Here is a 23,622-nt window from a genome sequence, read left to right on the forward strand (position 1 = left end):
AGCGTGTGAGCCCTGCTGTGCACTGCCTTCCTGGAGCAGGAGCAGGAAATAGCTGCTGGGGTAGAACAAAGTACCTTCATGTTTTGAAAACACTGCTAGATACTACATCTCTCATCACCAAGTGAACTTCCCCCCACCCCGTGTTGCCTTGCGATCCTTTCCCAGCACACATGGTGCATGTTGAACAGAAAGAAAACTCAAACGCCCTTAAGCTAACACTCTGATCAAGACAACATTGAGAGCATTATTCTCTTTTATTCCCACTACACCTTATTTAATGATGTGGACTTGTGTCTACAGCTGCTCCGCTGCTGCTGGAGCACAGTACCACTATCATAAGCTTCCTCTTTGATACATATGCACCAATCACTGAAAAAAGCCTGCAGGATTTTAATCACAAATGGATTACAGCTGATACAAGTGTCCCAGATGGGGAAAAAAAGATTTCAATCTACATAAATGAAGGCAAAATACTATGAGCTGTGTACCAAGGTAATTAATACAATCAAATGAATGGTTTGATTAAAGAAATATTATATATATACACACATCACTAGCAATTTTCAGGGTTCTCTTGAAATACTACCAGTGGAACAGAGTCACTTGTGCATGTCCCATCTCAGCAGCACTGCTTAAACCCTCTAAGTGTCTTAGATCTTCTCCCAGGTGTGGGGTTTGGGTTGTTGTGGGGTTTTGGTTGGTTGGTTTGGGGTTTATCTTTTGATTACCTTTGTGTTAAAAATGATCATGTAACTAAGTCAACATGAGAGAATTCTGTCTGGGTGAAAGCCAGGAGGGTGACAGTGATCTATATTTTTTCACCTGAGGCTGATCACGGATAACTGAGAAAAAGCTGAGTCTGTGGTTTAGAACTTCCATGGCATTACTTCACTTTCAGTTTTCTAAGCCCTTCACAAAGGAAGGCATTTAGAAGTGGCCAATGAGATAACACACAATACCAACCAGGTTGTTAAAACAGCATCAATCAAGAAGGACACACTAGGGCAGTGGATGAACACAAGGTTCAGTAGGAAAATGGCAATGTGACTGTGGAACAGCAGACTGGGCATGCACACAAGATTGTCAAAGCAAACACTCAGACTATTTGATCTGATATTTTCTAACCTCTGAACAAGGAGCTTTCTACCACATATCTGTAAGTTCGTTTTTCATCTGCGGTTGCTCTAAAAATGGTCAACAAACCAGCTTTTCCCAGTACTGCATTATTAAATGTGCAACTGCACATACCTAAAGCTCTGATTCAAGAACCACCAAATGTTATCAGTTTGAATAATCTGCATCATCTATTTGAAAAGGCAACAATTCAGTGTTACACTGCGGTTCCTGCATGTGTTAGAAGCCAGACCTAGAACTAAAAATACATACGGCATGAAAAGGTACATTCCTGTTCAGTCTGTGCCTACCCCAAAGAAGGAAACATCTTGCTGACCTACCAAAGCACTGTTTTCTTAACTAGTTTGTTTTGTTAAAGTAGCATAGTTGAATCAAATTGATGAAAACCAGAAAGAAACAACATGTCCATGATGTACTGTAAAGGCTTTTCAACAGTCCATAAGCATAAATATGAGTCTTACCTCCCTTAAGTGCATAAACTTTCCTCTGATACTTCTGGGACAGCTCAAAGTAGATTTAACCCAGAAGTAATCTTTTTCCACTGGATCTAGTAGGATCTGGGTAAGACACTGTTTGTTTTGATTTTCCATGACAAATCACTAAAACCAAACTATTGATGTTATTGAACATTTTTAATGATATCACTATTTTAAAGTAGTTTACGCAGTGATGTGATGTCATACTGCAGCCACCTAAGCAATCCCTAATCTGTGATGTCTCTATTGACATGCTACAGATTAATCCTGTAACACCATTCTCAGTGCCTCAGAAAGTAAAAAAATAAAGAGGATGTATTGGGACTTAAAAAATGAACAGTATTTAAAGGATAGGTTCTAGTTACTGGACAACTGCAGCTCCTGCTCGCTAGCTTCAAATTCAGTGGTGTGCTTGGTATCTCTAGAAGTCAAGGCCTAAGTAGATCAAAATCAATCGAGAGGGAGGAAGGGAAAGGAAAAGAAAAGTGGAGAAAGAAAAAGAGAAGAAGCTGTGGCTGCCCCATCCCTGGCAGTGTTCAAGGCCAGGTTGGACACAGGGGCTTGGAGCAACCTGCTCTAGTGGAAGGTGTCCCTGCCCGTGGCAGGGGGTTGGAACTGGATGAGTTTTAAGGTCCCTTCCAACCAAAGCCAGTCTGTGATTCTGTGATCCTATGAAAGCGGTGTCAATGTTCAACTAGAGGTTGTGGATTCATGGTGGCTCTGGTCAGATTTTTCACACCTATCCCTCCCCATCTCCTTTCACTACCAGTTTCATACGGATTATGGCACTCCGTGATGCACCTTGGCAGAGCTGCAAAACTGTGTGTGCAGAAGGGAGAAATAAAAATACCCTCCTATCAAGAACACAGTTGTTTAAAGAAAGATATCCAGCTGCTGAAAGCACATACACTTCATAAGGTTTAGAAATCCATTCAACCAACCAGAGATCTAATCTTCGTATATTTTGACAAAGAATAGCCTGGGACCATTTCACAAATCAGGAATTAATGCGAAGTTGAACATTTTTTGCATGGGATGAAGGATGCAGAATACAGGGCATATAAACAGTGTTCTTCTATGCTAAACAAAGTCCACACTCACAAGTGTAAACTTAAGATTATCTAACCATGAAAACACTGAAAGAAAAGTAGAAAGGAATTTGTTCAGCCGTATGGGGCTGAACAGTACTTATATTGAGGGGTTCAGACTTGAGCTGTGGGATAGCTACACCCCTCACTCTCACTTTTGCAGCAGAACACCACTGTGATTGCACAGTCTTCTTGAGCAAAGGGAAAGCACATGAGTGACAACTCTCACACTGACTCACAAAACAAGGTTTTGGCTGTGGAAGAAATGGCAGGGAAGTAGAAGAGTTGAGAGAGCCTCTTGGTCTGTCGACCTTGAAGAACGACGTTGGTGCGGAGCGAATGACTCCTGAGCAGTGAGGGCGAGAGAACCTCACAGGAATTAGCACCCAATATGAGAAATCACTTATGGAAAAGACAACTTGTAAAAAGTGAACAGCGTGATCCACATTGCACTGCTTTCTGCCTGAGGGAGAGGAAGAGCCCTGACCTCTCAGGGAAGCAGATCTCAACTCCCCCCCAGGCTGTGGATATTTTTTCTGCTTGATTTATAACAACTTCAGAGGCGCAGTAGGGGAAGAATATCACACTCACCCATCAGCAGAGAGCACAAATAGAAATGCTAACGTTAAAGAATTAAATTCAGTAAGAGTGACAGCTTAATCTTTGTATCTAAAATGTCAAGAGCTGGTATGGCAGAGACTCCAGGCAATGACCACATAGCACCGTCTTGACTGTGCCTTTGGGAGAAAGGTGGTAAAGTCAGCTTCCTACTCAGGAAAATCACTGCCCAAGCGAACCTTAAAAGCCTGCAGGACCATAAACAGTGGTGAGAAAGCCTCACAAGCTGTCTTGGCTTTAGGCTGGGACTACTCACACGTTTTCTGCTGGTTTATAGTTTCTCAGCCAACATCTCTAGTGTTTCTTTCCTTCTATGCAGCTGTTCTTCAGAAGGACAAGCAGCAGCTTTCAACGCAGGGGCCCTTTGCCACTGAAAAATCACCCCCCGGACTGTTCTTTGCACAATGCTGGGAGTAGAGGGTGAGGAAGCAAAAGGACACAAGACATGAAGAAAGCTCAAAAATTAAGGATGTGGATATTTTAATGAAGGTCTGTGATGTGGATCAGTATGCAAGGGGGGAGACTTCAAAGGAACTGGAGCAGAGAAATCCCCATGTACCTGGTGTTGGCTGATTTGACAGGGGAACAGGCCTGAATTTTGGTGAAGAGGCTTCGTGCATAGTACTGCATAGTCCTTAACTACTGCATATCATTCACAACAAACTATGTCTTTAACTGAGCTAATAATTGCTTAACTTTGCTGTGCTATTTCAGTCTATGAGATCTATCCATTGCTTTGATAGGATCTCAGGTGCTTCGCAGAAGTAATGTGAACCACTACACATTGAGCACAAAATGACACTGGGTAAGGTATTCAACAAAAAATGAGAAAATCCCAGACCATATTTTGAAAGATGTATATTTTAAGGCAATAATCATTAGACAAAAAGTCCCCCAAACAGTTATGCAAGTAGAAACCATGTCCATAGATTTGCCCTCTAGTTACAAGACCATCTCTGCTGCCAGAGCATCGCCAGCCACTTGACCCAAACCAAGGGAGCATTATAGGGCAAAACAGTGCCTGTCTCCCTGAACAGACACTTCTGAGCATGCAAAGACAACGATGCTGTAAGTCTGGGTCAAAACAGAGACACCACATATTTGGGAATCATAGAATGAATTCGCAGACTGAATCCTAGAATGGTGTGTGTTGAAGGGACCTTACAGCTCATCCAGTTCCAACCCCTGCCACAGGCAGGGACACCTTCCACTAGAGCAGGTTGCTCCAAGCCCCTCTGTCCAACCTGGCCTTGAACACTGCCAGGGATGGGGCAGCCACAGCTTCTCTGGGCACCCTGTGCCAGCGCCTCAGCACCCTCACGGGGAAGAGCTTCTGCCCAAGAGCTCACCTCAGTCTCCCCTCTGGCAGGTTAAAGCCATTCCCCTTGTCCTGTCCCTGCAGGCCCTTGTCCAAAGCCCTTCTTCAGACTTCTAGTCAGTCCCTTCAGGTATTGGAAGGCTGCTATACAGAACCTATGTAGCTGGACAGTGCTAGAAAGCAGGCAGGGTAAACTGTTGGAATTACATGAATTTTACATGCCTGTATCTCAGTTTGATCTATAGTTAAGTGAACAAATCTTACCACTAACCATACTTATGTACTTGGTGTGAGAAATAAAGCTTAATGTATGTATTAGAGCACTTTCCTGAAGAAGCAAAAAAGTAAGCTATATATAAAACAACACTCAGGAAAAGATGGTTTCTGATTTAGTTGACGAGTTGCATTTTCCTAAGCTAATGTTACACATTTCCACCAAATTTCCTACATAGCTACACATGTTATTCTAAATTAGCATTTATTAAAGATAATAAAGCTACAAGGGTTTTTTGCTGACTGTAGGATTACAGATTTATCTCTTTCCCAGGGTAAGCACAATATCATTAGTTATTTCCTTTTCAAGTTTTAAATGTCCAGAGTAGTAAAATTGTCATTCCATTTTTACAGGCTGGTTCACAGATAAAGTAGAATTCAAGTAGTTGCACAGTGTGTTTTGCTGAAGAATTAGCCCCATCTAAGAATCTCTCAGCAGTTAAAATAAATCCAGCTGTTGGTTACTTGTAGGCAGAGGAAATGACAACAGTTATGTTATGATCCATGATCTTCCATTCACAGATCTAAATGGAATCTAAAAGATAATAGACCAGCAACAAAAGCTGAAGGTCAAGTCCAAGTAAATCCCATGACTTCTCAAAGGGGTTTATCTAATGCATCGTGCTGCATATACCTCCTCCTAACACTCAAATGTTTTGCAATTGCAGCATTCACAAACCATTAACAGGCACCCAAAATCCTAAGCCAAACACTACTGTAATAAAACAGGCTATATAATGTAAAAATATATTACTGTGTTAATGCAAAAATGCTTTACGTTGCATGATAGCAAAAAACTTCTCCACTCAGGGTCAAAACAAAAGCTCTGTTTCCCATTTAAGAACAAGCCCTTGCAAGAGATGGCGTCCACTTGCCAACTTTCATAAAAAAGATTAATCCACAATATCAATATGAATATAATTTTTCATACTAAAATTCAGATTTATTTTAAGGAAGTGGATAATATTTGTATTACATTTTATAGGCCCCTATAGTTACATCTGGTCCTTATTTATTTAAATTTTATTCAGCTTGCATAATATTTTTGCTTACAGTTATGTTCTCGAAGATCAGAAAAGCTAAAACCTGAAAATTCAATGGCACTATTCATTAACATTCCTTTGCTCTGCAGTCACTGACATTTGCAAGCTCTCCTTTGATTCTGAAATAATAAAACTAAGGTAATAAGATGTTTAGTGTAAAAATATATGACTTAAGTCAGAATGATAGAAAGAGCTAGGTTTCTATGATTCACATGCCAAAGCAAACTGAGGTTTTTCAGAAAGTATCCATGCTCATTTTAGGGGGAATAATAAAACACAAGAACTACATATTAAAATGTTAACTCTCTCACTCTCATTATTTTATTAAATAATAAGCATATGAAAATTTGCAGTGTATAGTGTATAACGCAGGTTCTAAACGATGCTTGAGATCCTGAACGCATATGACACAGGAAGCCAAAAGCCAGCGATGTCAACCAGCAGCAAGCTGGCTTCAAGATCCTCCTGAAGCCCATTCTGACATGTCCTACTGCTTTTGTATATTGTTAGTTTAAATTTTATGGTTGATTTACACTCCTGGAAGACACCAACTTCTTCAAGCAAGGCACTGCTATACAAGCTAGCCTTACAGGCAGCTAAACCTGTGCCAAGGATCCATCAAATACATGATTTGCAAAACTTACTGCCCTAATTCCCATTTGTGATAACTCATGTACAAAGCAGCTTGGTTTTTTCATGCTGTTATAAGCTAATGTCCTTCTGGAATTATGATGAATCCACCAACTTCAGTTTAACAATTTCCAACCAAGAGTCAAAGTGATTCCTCACAATTTCAAGCTAACTGCATTTGTCACTCTGTCATTAAATTGCCTTCTGTTTTATAAATGTGGGTGATGGTTAAGAAGTGATTGCATTTTTTCCTCTCCCAACTGCAAACTTTTCCTCTACAGTACCCAAACCATGATTAAAAACTTAGGACTTCTATTGCTATTTTTCATTCTATTGTTCCATTCATTGTGTGACAGACTTAACAGCAACAATATCTATAGCCAGTATATTGCTTAAACCCTCCCAAGGCCAATATCTTGCTTTCATTTGTAGTAACAAGGTAAGCATATTCCACTAAAACAGTTTCAGACTTAGCTGCACATGATGACTGCCTACAGAGTCGCTTGGACCTTGGCTGTCTATAAGAAATGAAGTTATTTCTGCCTGAATCTAAATAGAAGTGAGATGGGAGGGAGGGAAGAAAGCTCAGCCAAGGGAGAACCTGTTTGTTTAAGGAACACAGAAGTCACAGCAGTCCTCGTGTTTAGGTAGATCTTTACTTCTGCCAACGGCACTGCACAAAACAGAGATATCAGACTTAGCTTTGGTATTAGCAACAGCCTGCTCTTGGCAGCATGGAGACCCTAGCAGGGTAATTAGCCCTCACAGCTCCAGGGGCAAACACTGGATCTTGAACAGCTGCAATTTAAAGTCACAGCTTTCTTGATTATTCCCTTGCCCTTCCTTAACAGATGGGGTTTATGCAAGGTATGAATCACCTGGACTGACAGAATGAATCTAAATACTCTTCTGTCAAACTGCATCCCCACCATCGCCAAGCTCCCCCTGCTCCACTGTGAGCCAGAAAGCCTTCTGGGCTAGCTGAGATGATTAGAAAAGCTTTTTCCTCTCCAACTCCGGTGCTACCAGCTCTCACACCAACTAGTATTAGCTGAGCACAGGCATATTCCATGACTTTACGGAGGAGCACTGCTAAAGTGTTCCAGTTCCCTGGCTTGGTGGATCACTTTATTTTACAGACCGAGTACCTTAAAGTTTGTAACTTGCCTTAAAAATGCTTTTTATTAAAGTCAGCTGAAAGCAAAAGTAAAAACATTAAATATTCACCAAATTCAAAGTAGACACAGGCTGAGGCATGTTTCTTTCTTCCTTTCTATGTAAGGTTCAGGTAATGACCACCTCCTAGCTACTCCACTTGCAAATTGCCCCTAGGTTACTGCTCCTGCAATCTTTTGTTCATTTATAAGTGCTTCTTCAGCACTTGACGGTGATTTCGAGCCCCAGCTGAGCCTCTGCACTCTTCTCCTCTCCCAGGGTTATATTCCTCTGCCTGGGGGCAATGTCCCTGTACCAGCCTCCACCAGCACTGAAACTGCTGAATGCCCTCCAGTATGTCTGAGCATCTTAATCACCCTGGCAGCAAATACAGAGCCAATTGCTATGAGTAATCAACTCAACCATTACTAAATTATTCAGCTGGAAGCAAACAGTGCTCCCACCTACTACGAAAAAGTTTGTATCTTAGAGCAATGCTTTTTCCATGTACTGCCAAGAATAAACCCCCTGTAAATTGACAATCCTCCTCCATAAGAAAATGCAAACTGGACATGACATTGCAGCATTCACCACTGGGGTGATGATGGGTTTGGATGATTTAACCCCACAGGCCATCTGGAGCAGTACCAGGACACCTTTTTTTAAACAATTCCTTGATGCCCTGTTCTTTGACAACTTAAGAAAACCTCATAGAAACTTTCTGGCAAAAGAGTTTCAGAGGAAAAAACCCATTACAATAGAATTATAAAGTGGGCTGGGTTGGAAGGGATCTTAAAGCTCACCCAGTTCCAACCCCCGGCCACGGGCAGGGACACCTTCCACTAGAGCAGGTTGCTCCAAGCCCCTGTGTCCAACCTGGCCTTGAACACTGCCAGGGATGGGGCAGCCACAGCTTCTCTGGGCACCCTGTGCCAGCACCTCAGCACCTCCATAGTGAGCTGGATGCAGGACTCATAGGAGGAGGGGTCTCCCCAGAGTGCAGCAGGGGGGGAAAATCCCCTCCCTCGAGGTGAAACTCCCTTGAGTTTCATTACTTGAAACTAAATTATTTGCCTTGAAACAACTTGTGAAGAATGCAATGAATCAAAAGCAGGATAACTGAGGAATTCCAGACCCATAATTTATGGTGAACAACTGGACTATCCAGTGCTGCCAGCCGTGTGTCCCGCAGGGCTGGTTATTAACCCGGGACCACAGGGTCCCTGCTTGCACAGCTTGCAATGCCAGCACAGGTTTGCTGCTGTGAATGCCCAACTCTGAAAGCTGAACCCCACATTTAACAAAGAGTCACAGCTCGTCCAGGCTCGGAGCTGACAGCCCAAGCACCAGCATCCTGGGGTCTGCAGCAGCTCTCAGGGCTGCACTCCAGGCATTGCCCAAACAGATCTGCTGCACTCATGAACCCTGGGCTGGAGCAGTTCAGGCACCCTGGGAGCACTGGCAGCTGCTGAGTGACAATGACACTCCTGTCAGGTTTATGGCTGCTATTAGCAGTGGTGGAGCTGACAAGCATTTATGCACAATTCAGCAACGAGAGGGCAGGACGGTGTCCTGGGGAGCAGGGTTAGAGTCTCAAATCTCATTTTGGGATGTTTCTGAAAACACTTTTTTTTTTTTTCCATTATTTTTTATTTTATTTCCCACTCTGAGGTTATTTTTACAAGTTTGATTGGACTACAACCAAAGAAAAAAAAAATCTTCCCACAAATTGAAAGCCCTGTACTTCAGCCAGCTCCACTCTGCAGTTTAATTGCTTTAAAGCAGAGGCCATGTGTTGTGTTCTCTCAGGGGGACATGGGAAGGTGAAATGAAAGACAGTGAAGAAAAAAGTAAATATCAAAATCAACCCTTAGAATAAAATGAAACGGGGCTCCTTAAGGGCTATAGCAGTCTATAAAGATCAACAACACAAAGATAACTTCCAGGGACAATTGTTCCTTCTCCGTGCCTTTTCCAGCTGATGCTCTCCTGCTCCCCTAAGCACACAGCCACAGTCCTTGCTTGTAATACATGCAACTTGAAGGGGTTTGCAAGTTTAATGGGAAGGTTGTCTTCTCAGCAAAAAACATTTCACCAGGGTTAAGACATCACTTTCCAGCCTCCTGAGCAAATTAACCTCCCTGCTCGCGGGCTGTATTTTTCAAGTATCTACTTGGTGATTTCTGATGAGATTCCTAAGGTTATGACTTAAAAGTTGCACTCTATATTTCATCTTGAAGCAGCGCATCCCTTTAGTGGGCTGCCAGATTTATTATTCCACAAACTGGGAATATACATCATGTGATTAAAAAAGATCCCAAATATCCTGAAGTGAGCTTTCCCATCACATGTGAGCTCTCAGTTAAGCATTTTTAGATCAAGTGCATTTTAATACCACAGAGATGGCCCTTCTACTCTTGCCATAGCTACCTCAGATTTGATAAGGAGCAGCCTCCCTGTATTCCTCGTACTGATAGGTTATTTCTGAGATCCTAGGAATTGGTATTCATATCCTTCATTGTTTAATAGGCACTTATACACTTGCACAGGAAAGAAATAAAGATACCCCAGTAGAAAAAGGAGGAGGAAATAGGTACCCATGTCGTGTTTTCTCAGAGGACAAAAAGGTAAAAGAAGTCTCTGCAGCTGAGTGCCACAGGCAGGGACACCTTCCACTAGAGCAGGTTGCTCCAAGCCCCTGTGTCCAACCTGGCCTTGAACACTGCCAGGGATGGGGCAGCCACAGCTGCTCTGGGCACCCTGTGCCAGCGCCTCAACACCCTCACAGGGAAGAACTTCTGCCTGAGACCTCATCTTATTATATTTCTTCTCTAATCCAATGCAACTCAGAAAGACAGAAGCTTTCCTACAGTCCTGAGCAGTATTTTCTTTTACTCTTCCTAATTATGTGAACTTCAACTCTTTAACAAAAGGTTTTCTAACTTCATGGCAAAAAAGAAGGGCATCAAAATAATTTAGGGGAGATGACTAGCACACAGTAGACAGAGCTATGATGATCCCACCAGCTAAAGACACAACCCTGAGTACCTGCTTTGAGGATAAGCATTTCCATGCACCATTTTGGCTAAGCAAGTTGCAGAGAATTCCAAAGAGGGTCTCTGCACATGGTAAATGATCAGATTAGACTGTGGTCTCACAAAAGCAACTTGTTTCCTATGAAACAATATTGCTTGGCTTTGAATGAGCAGATTCAGAAATATGAAAAGAAACAGGGACTCATTTGGTAAGTCCTGTAATGTGAGGATCAGAAATGTGGGAAGTCCAACCTCCCTCCTCTATGAATTTCAGTTACTTCAATCAAGTGCATACATTTTTCAGGTTAAGTCCTAGGAGGACACTTAGTGTACAAACTAATGAAAGTATAATACTTAACCAAAACCATTTACTCCATTTAAAGAATAAAATCCTTTGTATTCTTCTCATCTGCAATGTAAAGCAGATACTTGTAATTTTCATTTATTTATATTAAAATCTCATGAAAGACATCTACCAGATCGCATGTGACAGACTGCCATGTATTATTTCCAAATTCCAGTTAAATGAAAAAGCAGAGACATGACTACAAATGTTAAACTTCTTATGTGAATTTACTCAACACTGAGGAGCTTGACTAAAAAGCGACCGGGTACAAAACAGCACATGGCTGGACAGAGTGAAAACCTTTTAGACTGATTTAAACCTTCAGCACAACTCACGTCTATCTTAATGTGAAACAGAGCACTTCATCCAAACTCTACAAAATCAGAGACTTGGATATATGGGACTAAAAGCTGAACCTTTTCCATTTTCAGCCCTAATACTGTAAAAGGTACAGCCTACACTTTGCAAAACAAAACTTCCTTTTTCCTTTCAACTTCCTTGGGTTGTTCTCCTTCTTTTTTCTTGGTCTGGATAAAGATAACTACACTGTAACCGTCTATATCTGCTGACACTCACAGTACTTCATTGCTTAATGATGCACCACTAGGTATTTTCAGGGACAACTGTATGTAACAAAGCAGCTCTGTTGCCTTAAGTGTCTCTGTGACAGGGGATTCAGGAGAAGTCAGTAAGGACACCTCTGCAGCAGACTTGTTTACTTAGAGAACTGAATCTGACATTTCAAAAAACCAACCTGACACTCTGTTATACTGTAACATAGCATCTCTTAAATGGAAAGTGGAGTGGAAACAGCAAGAGCAGAGGCAGAGAAGGCTTTAGCACAACTGACGTGCTGAGTTTACACTTGGACTGATACATTTTAATTTAGCTGAAGATAATTTTTTAAAAAACAGCATAGCCAAGATCAAGATTAAGCAAAAAGACACAGAAAACAATAAAAGATTACCTTTGGTTTACCTCTGTACAGAAAGGGCTTTTGCTGGCAGGCAGATAAATCACAGTTTGTTTAAACAGCTACTAAGCACTTACGCTCTCAAGACAGAGGTGTTAACCTTGCTGAAGTAGCTCCACCTCTGTTACATTAATCTCTAGTCCAACCATTCTAGTAACTTACCCGCTGGAAACTTCTAATTCACAATGGTTAAAAAGAATACATATTTGTAAACTGGCCATAGCAGAAAGCACTACTGAAGCAGAAACCTTTCAATTTAAAGAGAACAGAAAACAACTGATATGATAGCAGGCAAAATTATCAGTTTGTTATTGGAGATTGTAGTTGCTGGTTTCTTCTCCCTGTAGCAAACAATTCATTAAAGCAATTACAGATTAATGGCATCATTAGTTTCTCTGGGTTTTTCTGTCTCCTATTAGCAGAGACAGTAAATATTAGTTTAACAGAAACTCACCAGTGGAGTGTCTTTCCCACCGACGATGCTGAGACCAAGGCCTGATCGGCCCTTAGATATCTCTATAGTCATCTCCTGCCCTGGAACTATAGGGCACATTGCTGGATCCACAGGCAATGGAGGTGGGAAGATTCCTGAAAACATGGAAAGGCAAAGAAATAGGTCACACTATTCAATGAGAAAATGAAAATCATCAAAGGAATCGTATGAGAGCAACTAATAAAGCTCTTGTATTTTGCTCTTCACTTTTACCAATTTAAATTGAACTAGAAAACTACTCTCAGTCATTTCTGAAGTCTCTAAATCAGCGTGACTTGAGTTCTGGGAGTAATGTTCAGAATAAATGTCTGGGAGGACATCTAATTCAGTTGTAACCTATACAATTCAGGTCAATGGCAAGGTGTATTCCCTTCAGGACAGGTAAGACCATGTTCCAGTGCTATGGAATAGACATGATGTCCCAGATTGCCTTTCCTTCTATTTTAATTCAAAAGAGGAAAAAAGTCTTTGTACATAAAAGTCAACAAAAATGAGCAAAGACACCTTCAAGCTTTCCAAATCGTGAAATGAGAGAAAAATACAAACACACTTTATAAAATAACTTCAAATAGGTCATTGGATGTTCAAAGAAAAAGCCTCAGTGAAAGTTATCTGGGGAAAAATCCATCCTGGGTAAGGGGACTAAATATACACTATATAGTGGTGGAAAAAAACAACTGGTTCATACTACGGCTGGTGACTTCTGCCTCTGGAGAAAGGTAAGTAGGTGCTGGCTCCAGTGGTATCTCCTGTAAGCTGACTGGTACTTTTGTGGAAGATTTGGATTGTTTGATCTGGTTGAGAACCTGAAAGCAAAGAAGAGGCAGAAAGTATCAGTTATCAATCACAGAAAAGCATGCTATGTGGACATTAACCTTAGCTGCTGATTATTGTACCTTACCAAATCCACCAGTCAACAGAAGGGAAACAAGCAATAAATATAGGTGAACTGAAAATATTCCCTTCATCAATAAATGGAAAATCAGGATGACTGGACAACTGTGCTTCCAGAAATACTCATGAAGGAAGTAGGGACAGAACACCACCCTTCTCACTTGTTCCTCTCATACCAAATAATGTAGGTCTCCCAAGTTATCATCTTCCCTCCATAGATCACTCATTCTTCAAGTAGAGCAAGCCCCCAGAACCCTCCAGTTTTGGTTAAAACAAACACACATACATTTTCCGGAAGCTGCTCCTCTATTTCCTGGTGATCTGCCACCACTGGTTTGTCAGCTTTACATTTCATGTCCTAAGAAGTCAAAAAGGAAAGTGCGATGTATTGCAAGTGTCTGATTAGCTTAAATAAAATACCTTCAAAAACCTCCAAATGATGATTCTAGGCATACACAGTGATATTTCTTCATGTGAGTACATTTGTAGCACAACACAAAGCCAAAGCCCAGCCCAGAATCACAGAATCATAGAATCCAGAATGGTTTGGGTTGGAAGGGACCTTAAAGCTCATCCAGTCCCAACCCCTGCCCCGGGCAGGGACACCTTCCACTAGAGCAGGTTGCTCCAAGCCCCTGTGTCCAACCTGGCCTTGAACACGGCCAGGGATGGGGCATCCTCAGCTTCTCTGGGCTCCCTGTGCCAGCGCCTCAGCACCCTCACAGGGAAGAACTTCTGCCTCAGAGCTCATCTCAGTCTCCCCTCTGGCAGTTCAAAGCCATTCCCCTTGTCCTGTCCTTGAAGGCCCCTGTAAAAATCCCTCTCCAGATTTCTTGTAGGCCCCCTGAAGGTATTCAAAGGCCATAATAACAGAGCACCTTCTCTTCTCCAGGCTGAACTCGAAGGATTTTGAAGTCATAGAAGGTAAGGAAGGGATTTTGGGAGAGGAGATTATCACGTGTTCTATATTGTTTCTGAGCAATATGAAGCTCTAAAGAAGAAGCAAGTGTGTCCTCTGAGAAGGCTAGGACATCAATTCCCATGCTGTGTGGAAACATGCAGGAATCTGTGCTGAGCCTCTGTCACACAGGTAGCTGTACAGACCCTTTGGTGCCTATAGCAGCAAGGGTTCAAAGTCATCTCTTTTCTCCTTCCCCTCCCTTTCTTCGTAGTCCTCAGCACTTAAATAAAGTAACTGCTCAAAATGCATCATCCAGCCTCATTATAAGTATCTCAGACAACTGCATTTTAATCATGGGCTCAACCTGTATCCTAATTTCCTTCCATATCCTTGCAAAACACTACACAACATTGTTAACTCCTACTTCTACATCTACTTCAGACAGTTACAGTGTCCTCCCCTTGTTAGCTCTTAGCCAAACTTAGGCTGCTTTGATCACAGTGTTGGTTATCTTACCCCATGTTAAAAAACCTGATAAAACAACCTAGTTTTCAGAAAAGCTGAGCACCAGCTTCAAGAGACAACAGGGATATTCTGTTGCATCTCAAAAGAATTTCTAAATAAGATGAGTGTGTGGTGTCCCTGCTCATGGCAGGGGGGTTGGAACTAGATGATCTTAGGGTCCTTTCCAACCCTAACTATTCTGTGATTCTATGATTCTATGACAATCCATACATTAAAAAGGATATGAAATTTTAGTTAACCAAGCTTGAACACACTGCCCTTGTTTCCTGGAGCTTTTTAATGCTAAATCATGCCAAGCCCCACAGGCTTTGTTTTTTACCCCTCCATGTTTTACTTTCTGTGTTTTTCCCCAAGCTTGCTGTAACTATACCACTATATCCAAATGGATAACAAGAAAAAAAAGATGAAGTGGTGATCTCATTGTATTATCAGAGGTGTCAGGGGAGAAATAGCAAGATTGCTTTGTCATTTTAAAAGAGATTGTTTTAGTAAGCAATGAAAAATTATTTCATACTTCCCTTTTTCATTCTGATATGTGACTAAAAGCTGAAACTTCATCTTGCACATCAAGTAAGCACCAAGCACCACCTTTAAATCTCTCTAATCTCCATTTAATTCAGACTATGCTAGAGGTACCTAAGCAAAATAAAAGAATTTCTAGCCCCTCAAGCACTGAACTGTACACTCAGCATTTGTCATAAGCCTGCGACCCGACTGGTTTAATCTAATTCAATTCCCTCAACTGCATCCAAAAGCATTTTCACAAAGCCACTCCTCTTCGCCAGTGTTTCAAGGACAGGTTTGCTCTTTGTGGTAAAGACAGATTATTGTTCCAAGTTCAAATCTCTTGAGGAAAACGAATCCATTCTCACATACCAAACATCATTTTAATTATCCCACCTACAGGACACCAAATTATGTACATGCTCTGCCAGGACACTAAGATGCGAAGTGCTTCAGAGCACACATGATGACTGCTCAAGCCATTTTCACCTTTGTAAAGTTAGAAGTTTTGAGAACATCTCAAAGCTCCATATATCAATTCTTTTCCAACAATACCTTATGGAAAGCAAGACAACTACAGTTCTCAGAAACCCACGACCTCCTACCAGGCCACCTCAAACCTCTGCATGCAGACTCTGCCTAACACTTCCCCTGGCTCCAGTTCAGAATTAAAGTTGTTTTCTTTCCCTTTTCTTATCATCCAAGCCTACCATGGTGTCCATTATATAACTTTGTACTTTTAAAAGTGATGAAGTGACAACAAAAAGTATCTTGGGAGAGACTGACACATTTATCAGCAACAAGTGAATAGAGAATGATGTGAAATTTTCATTTCTCTTTTTATTACAGCTGTCACTTGGTGAGACATCCTGCCTGTGTTTTGAGCTGTATGTACTCGTGGAAGATCTCTGCTGATAAGCACATACTTTTTATTTACTCAGTGAACTTGATCTTACTTGTTGACTTTAACATCCCTGATTTCTCCTGACACATGACTGAGAAATTCACTAACAATGGTGAAGTAGCACTAGGCTTTAGTAGCAACCATCGTGCTATGAAAAACAAGGCACTGTTTTCTTCTGCCTCGACTGTCACTAAAAGACTGCAAGAGAAATCTTTCTTCAAAACAATGAGCTGCTTGTGCTGCATTGCAGTGTTGAAGTCTTAATACCAACATCAGCACAGACAACATTTCCTTCTGGTCAGAAGGGACCAATCCCAACCAGCAGCATTTCCAAAAATAAGACACACTTAGCAGTATTTGCCATGTTTTAAAACCCTGATTGAAAGAAAACTCTTACAATTATGAAACTGGCTTTTGCCACTCTTTTTCATCCTTTTATGCCTCTAAATCAAGGGTTGGCTCAGCTGAAGGCATGATGGAATGAGCAGTTGGATCCATAGGCATTCCAATTCCTTCCTAAATCTACCCCCTAGCTCTTAACTTTTCAGCATCTATTTATCTAATGGAAAAATCAGTGAGTCACCTCTAAGCAAACAGCCATTGAATGAAGGCAGGGCTCGCTGCAGCCAGAGAAGTGACACTCTCACTGCCTCCTGGTCTCACCAATGACCCAGGAGAGGTCATTTCCCCTCTGTGCCGCAGCAGGGATAATAATACTGGATGTAATGCTGGATAGAGCGTTTTAAATTCCAAAGATAAAATGTAAATTGTAGCAACCAGCTGCTATTACATGAACAATTTAAGTGTAAAGAGGAGATAACTTGGTATGGATAGTGGGAAAGAAAAACGAGAAAGAAATCACTAGAACTAGTGATGTTCTCCTTGCCTAGAAGCTCTCGACAAATCCATGCCTTTGTCTTCTCTTATCCTTCTGCCATTGCTCTGCTCTTGACAACTCTTCTACCAAAACTTCATCTTTTTTTTTCACCTTTCAGTCTAAAATACTGTCTAAAATATTGTAATTTCTATCCTTTGGCTCCACAGTTCCCTTCTTTCTTGCTTCAAGTTTCAAAAGAAGCTGCCAATATCTTCTGGGTTCCCTGTTGTTCCAGCAGCATCTTCCCTCCACACCTGTCTTGGATCGTTGCAAGCTTTTCTTTTTCCCCATTGAATTTGCACTTTCTCCAACACCTTTCAGAAAGCTGCACAGCACAATATCCTACACCAGGAAACTGTATAATTCATTTTATTGAACTTTATCCACTTCAGTCTCCGAGCAATTTTTCATATTACCTTGCAACCCCTCAAAAGTTTCTTGCCAGTTGAGCAAAAATAGCAATAAACCCAGATGAGCTACACCTGTAAATACAATAATACTCCGATTCATTTATATTCCAGTGCATCAAGGGAGGATTCTGCACAAGGCTACCAAATACAGAGTCCAACTTTTTGGTAATCCATTAGGAAGACAAACCGATCCCTTTTATGGGGGTGGTTAATTCTGATGCTTGAAAGCATGTGACACTTCCTAACTCCTGGAGTTCATAGACTCATTAAATACTTACTAGCTATAGAACATTATGTACATTCAATTAACATTTCCAAAACTCAGGACACACTTTGCAAAAGACATGATGGAGCATGAAGGGGACATCTAAGAAAAAAGTAAACCCAGAAATGTCTCAGTCAACACACTCCTTGAAAAAAGAACAGGCTGCTGGACAAAAGACTGTCTCAGCAAATCTGATGTACCCCACTCTTCAGCATGTTTAGTAGGTTTCCATTTTGAACTTTTAACACAGAGTCCAAAAAAGAGAGATTGGAGCTGTACCCTGAAGGACTTTCAGATTTCAATAATGCACAATCCTGACATATTAAACAACAAAAAACTCCATCTGTACCAATGAGAAGTTCTGTATTTATTACACTGCACACTGACAGTACCACATTAAACCAGAAGTTATGGGCTTGATGTAGAAACTACTGAGAGTAACTCTATAGCTATGTTATTCAGGAGGCAAGACTAGATTATGATAATAGACTTTTTGGCCTTTGAATTTATGAAGCTATGAATATAAATAAGAATGCGATTTACAGACCATGCTTTCTCCTGAAGTTTGTCACACACGGATGGCAAGAGTGGAAACAATCCCCTCACTGAGAAAGTACTCAAGAGATGGTCAAAAAGTTATAAAAAAGCTCTTCTTCCAACATTTTAACAAGTTATACTGACTGTTTAGTGCATGAAAAGTGTGTGTATAAAGCTAAGACCTTGATTCTGCTCTTACATGTACTAGATACTATTTGACAATAATGTGCTGTAATACTCCAACACAAAGGTGGAGAGAAAACAAATCAAGCCAATGAGTCTCTATTTCTAAGCTCTAATTATAATTAAATACCACTTTAAGTCACTTACAGCTTTGCTGGATTCCTCTTCAGTCAAGCTTTTCATGACAACTTCCAAGCTTGGGTCTTCTTCGCTGCTTGCAGGTTCAGTGCCACCATGATCCTGGTAGGAAGGATTGATAACAGTTTGTAAACAGAGCTATGATCTCCCATAATAGCTACAGAAAATAACTAGACATTTTTACCTTTTATTTTTCTAAACAAGTAGCAGCATGAAAAAGTAAAAAAGATCCACAATTAAAGCATCCTAATGTCAAGAGACAAATAAGTGATACAAGTTTAGACAGACAGACCGTGGTCTCCACATGGCCAGCCCAAAGTACCAAGAGATAGTCCAATATTAGCATTTAAGCGCAGATTTTGGTCAACTTTCAAGGCCAGACTAATCCCTATCAACTGTGAAAGCTGCTGAATTTGTATTAAGAGGTCTTCTCCAGACTTCTTTTGGGAGGGAGGGTCTTACGCATACTCAGCACGTTGCAGGAAGCCCGGGTTCCTTCACACAGTCTGAACAGGCTGGTAAGCAGGACTTATTCCTCCACCCTGGAGGAACCAGTAAAGCTGAAGCTCAGCAGGCTTAAGCCAGCACTGGAGCACAATCCTCGACTTGAAGTTCAAATGTAGCCTCAGGATTCAGGTACTTCTGTACATTACTGTGAGTATACTGCATTCAATGATAACTACTAGAGAACCAGCAAATGAAGGTAATGGTCCCAAAGATATAAGTATTTTCACCAAGATGTGCTCCAAGAACTTCCCCTTGCATGAAGTTTTTCTATTTCTATAGAGGATTCCCCACAAAACAGCCCTTGAAACATGAAATAGCACCATACTAAGTAGAAAAGCTTGTCTGATCAGGATTTGCTGGTATTTTCTCTAGAGAATAACTAGCATATATTTAGGAAGCATAGGCTTGCAAGAAAAAATTATTTCCTTCCCATACTGACAATTAAAGTTAAGATAGATAGAAAATGGCATCTAGAATTCAGGTAGAATTTAAAGGTTAAATTGTCAGTAATTTGGTTACACGTAAAATTTAATGTGTTCGTTCTCCTTCCCATTTTTAAACCAACCAGGTCCTGAACCTGAACAGATTTTTGATCTCTAATTTTGATTTACTTCATTTTAAAACATTTTTAACACATTTAAGCATTTGAGCCAACTTTGGAGCTGTTCTCTCTAGCAAAGCGAAATGGACTATGTGCAACAAATCAAATCAGATTCCAAGATCTTTGCTCCTAGAAGCAGAATGATTCCTGAATCTTCATCAGACATTTTACATTTAAGTGCACAATGAGAATTACACACGTCTCGACTACCACTTGAGCAGGTGAAGTATCTCTGCAGTTGTACAAAGGCTCTTCAGTACTGCAACAAATATTTCATTCTGTGGCTTTCTGATGAATGAAATCCTTTTAAACAGATATCTTTACAGCAATTAGTATTTAATATACATTGCTTCTGGTGGCTTGCCCACAATATTACACCACAACACACATAGTCTTATCCTGTCTTGTAACTCCATGCAATGAAACCAGACCCTGTTTGAAGGCATATTTACTGCTTATCACTTTCCACATTAAAATACCTTAATGAAGATAAAGAGATAGGACGAAGAAAATTAACATAATTAATCTTCTTACACACAAGATGAAATATTTATTTGGTATTTCAAAGGTATTTGAAGATATAATTTCGAGATACAATGCACAGTTTTGTTTTGCTTTATTTAAAGACAGGAACAATTGAAACAGGAAAGCAATATAAAGTTCTGTGCAATGACAGCACCTCTTGGTTACATTTATTTTATATAATAAGAAGATACTAGTTATAAGTAATAAACTGCACTTATAAAACAGACACAACATAAATAGTAAGAGCTTGCCATTAATGCATGAAACTCATCTCACAAGCATCTACTTCTAAAAGCAAACACTGCACATGAGGCTGAGCTCTTTGGTTTCCACATGGTGGTAGAATTTAATTACAGTCAGGTATTAAAGAGTCAACAAAAATAAAATGAACTTGGGCTCTGTAAACTGTAGAGTAATTTGTGATCCACCAGCTGCACCTGGGACATGCTGCTTTTATATGGAGGAAAGAAGGAAAAGCCAAGGCATTGTCCAAAAATAACTCAGATCCAAACAAAAACTAAGCAGCTCTTGCACTGCACAGCACTATGCCTGTATGGAAGTAGCCATCAGTGGAAATATAATATGGAAAGCAACAGCAAGCATGAGAACAAGGGATTCGTCCAGATTACCTACCGTGGATCGTTGCTTATTGAAATACCAGGAGTTCAGTGCACATCAATTTATCAATTCCAGGCAAGACCAAACCCCAATTGAATTATAAAACATATTTTGCTTTATTAGCTCAGATAGAAATACAATTAAAAAGCAACAGCAAGGCCAACCATGCACTTTATCTAGAAAATTTAGTTACACCATGTCAAGATGTCAAAACGATAACAATGTGGTGACACTGCAGGGATTCATGGTGCACAAGAGAGCAATCAGCCTGCACTGGGGCTGAGAGCAACTATAATGAAGAAAAACACTAGTAATGTTACCACATTAAGGAATTTTTTGTGCTGGAAAATTGTATGCTACAACACTGTGCAGTAGAGCTCACTGCTTAAATAGTCCTTATCTGATCCTATGGGAAGAAAATGAGCAGGAATCACAGAATCAGAGAATGGTTTGGGTCAGAAGGGGCCTTAAAGATCTAACCAGCTGAAAAAGGAGCAGGATAGGAGATGGCAAGGTTTTTATTCAGAGACTTTCCTCCTCCTGTACAGCAATAACCTGTTTAATACCTGTTGTTAATGCCATGCCAGCCCTTTCAGTAATGATGAAATCAATAAAAAGAGATGGGGGAAAATACGCCTATTAGGTCAAGTTCCTATCCAATGCATTTTGTGATTCAGGGTTTAATTAGACAAGGCGTTTAAATTTATAATGAACAGCTACTTATGATGAATCTATGTAATTTAGCAATCCCTAGTAAGAAAAAAACAACCCACAAACCTTACCTCAATAGAAGAGGGGGAGCTGGAAGGTAATGGGAAAGGAGTAACAGCCATTTGGTTGACTGCATCTTCACTTCTGTAAAACAAATAAAAACAAGATATTACACACTAAACCATAATGGCAAACCTTTTCTTTCGAGCTGGTTTTCCCCATTAAGAACGTACTCTTACAAGCATAGAAAGTAACAGTTTCTTACCAGAAGTTAGAGCTTAATAAAGCATTCCATTTTTGCTTTTGTTTGCTAGCAAATGCATTATGTCCCTTCCTGGGACCACAGTAGTTCCACCTGGGACATACTGACATCACATTCTTTGGAAATCTAATTTTGTGGGGGTTATCAGAGGATGCAGTTAAGAGTTTATGGTCCCTACACACCAATAGATATGCTAATGCTTCATTGGCCTCTCCTAACAGTGCCTGCATTTGTAAACTGCACGTTTGTAGCCCTGCACTCACATTCCTGAAATATAATATCTGTGTTACTACACTAGGTTGCTTTTTCTTTTTTATTCATATTTGCCTTGTCTTAAAGATTCAATGTAAAAGCTTGAAAGAATTTTTATAAAATGCAGGGAGAAGAAAACAGATGAATATTGATTCCCCCTACATATACAGCGCATTATTTTTCACAGATGTTCATTAGGTATGGCATCTTTTCTTCTATCCTCTTTAAAAAGCATTCCTAAGTTGACATCAGATTACTTTGTAACTTTCAAAAGCCTCCTTTTCTTATTATTAAATAGCATTCTGCCTTGCTAATGTTATACCTCAACTGCCATTTAAAATTACTTTATTTAGGAATTAGGTCTGCATGTTTTTAGCCTCTGAACCAAGTAAAATACTTCAGTGATATTGTTTAAGGCATATGAAAAACAAGACTGTGCCGATGCACCTCTTTATTTTGGGGATGAAGAACTCTCATAGAACACAGAAGCCAGGAACATGATACAGATCCCATTTTGCTGAAGATTCAGTACTATCCCACAGCCTCTGCTTGCCAAAATATGACAGAGCAGGAATCAGTGATACTGCTGCTTTGCAGATACAGATCTTGAGGTGAAAGGACACGACTTCCCATGCGGTGGGTCTTGTGGGTTTGATGTCTGGCCCTACCTACACACACAGAAATTTTTCCTCTTTAATTTCTGGAATAAGATATTAGACCAGTATGTGTTTAAAAACATTTCACAGAAGTTCCTGAAAGAAAACACAGACTCATTTTATCCCTCAAGAGTTAAACGCATGAAGCTAGCATGTTCTGATCCCTGAAAGACAACACGGTAAATCAATGCCTGTGAGCAGAGCAGCATATGGGAAATTCAGTCACAGGCATTTGAAATAGTAAATCCTGTCAGCAAAGGTTGGTGAATTCATTTACTTATCTCCAGCCCAACAGCCATACAATTCAAAGGAATTGGTTGTGTGCTGCTCAGTGCCGTACTCGCTCCCAGCCTCTCCTCTTGGCCCTGCTTCTGGCTTGCCAGAGCCAGAAACCACGCTAAGATCAGAACCGGAGTGGGTCCATGATGCAGATGAACAGGGCCAAGACAGAAATCACATCATAAAGCTCATGAATTTCATAAGTGTTTCACAATTTTCAAGTGCATTTTACTCCGTAAGGCGTATTAGGCAAGGACATTTTCCCTCCTCTTATCTTCATGAGACATTGATCTAATTATGTTGCTTTTCTAGCCTATAAGAACACATCAGCAAAAGAAAGGTGTCTGAGAGACCCAGCAATTTTCACTTGACTCTAAAGATTTTCCTGACAGTAATTTACATGAAGCACAAACAGCATGAAAACTAACACCACTTTTGTAGCTTACAAGGTGTGCTGCATACCTTGCAATTAGGAGCAAACTTGAAAATAA

The 23,622-nt window shown here is 40.5% G+C and overlaps 1 protein-coding gene across 1 annotated transcript in view; it reads right to left on the bottom strand.

Annotated features, from left to right (window-relative positions):
• Positions 1-23,622, bottom strand: part of INADL (InaD-like (Drosophila)) — a 146,894-nt gene that overhangs the window by 19,895 nt on the left and 103,377 nt on the right. The window contains exons 29-33 of the mRNA XM_010021438.1: positions 21,754-21,826; positions 18,730-18,822; positions 13,763-13,834; positions 13,271-13,388; positions 12,544-12,677 (exon numbers count right to left, since the gene is read on the bottom strand). Coding sequence (XP_010019740.1) covers positions 12,544-12,677; positions 13,271-13,388; positions 13,763-13,834; positions 18,730-18,822; positions 21,754-21,826 — 490 coding nt within the window. The remainder of the gene's footprint in view (positions 1-12,543; positions 12,678-13,270; positions 13,389-13,762; positions 13,835-18,729; positions 18,823-21,753; positions 21,827-23,622) is intronic.

Source organism: Nestor notabilis, unplaced genomic scaffold (assembly GCF_000696875.1).
Source record: "Nestor notabilis isolate BGI_N333 unplaced genomic scaffold, ASM69687v1 scaffold11659, whole genome shotgun sequence".
NCBI classification, from domain to species: Eukaryota; Metazoa; Chordata; class Aves; order Psittaciformes; family Psittacidae; genus Nestor; species Nestor notabilis.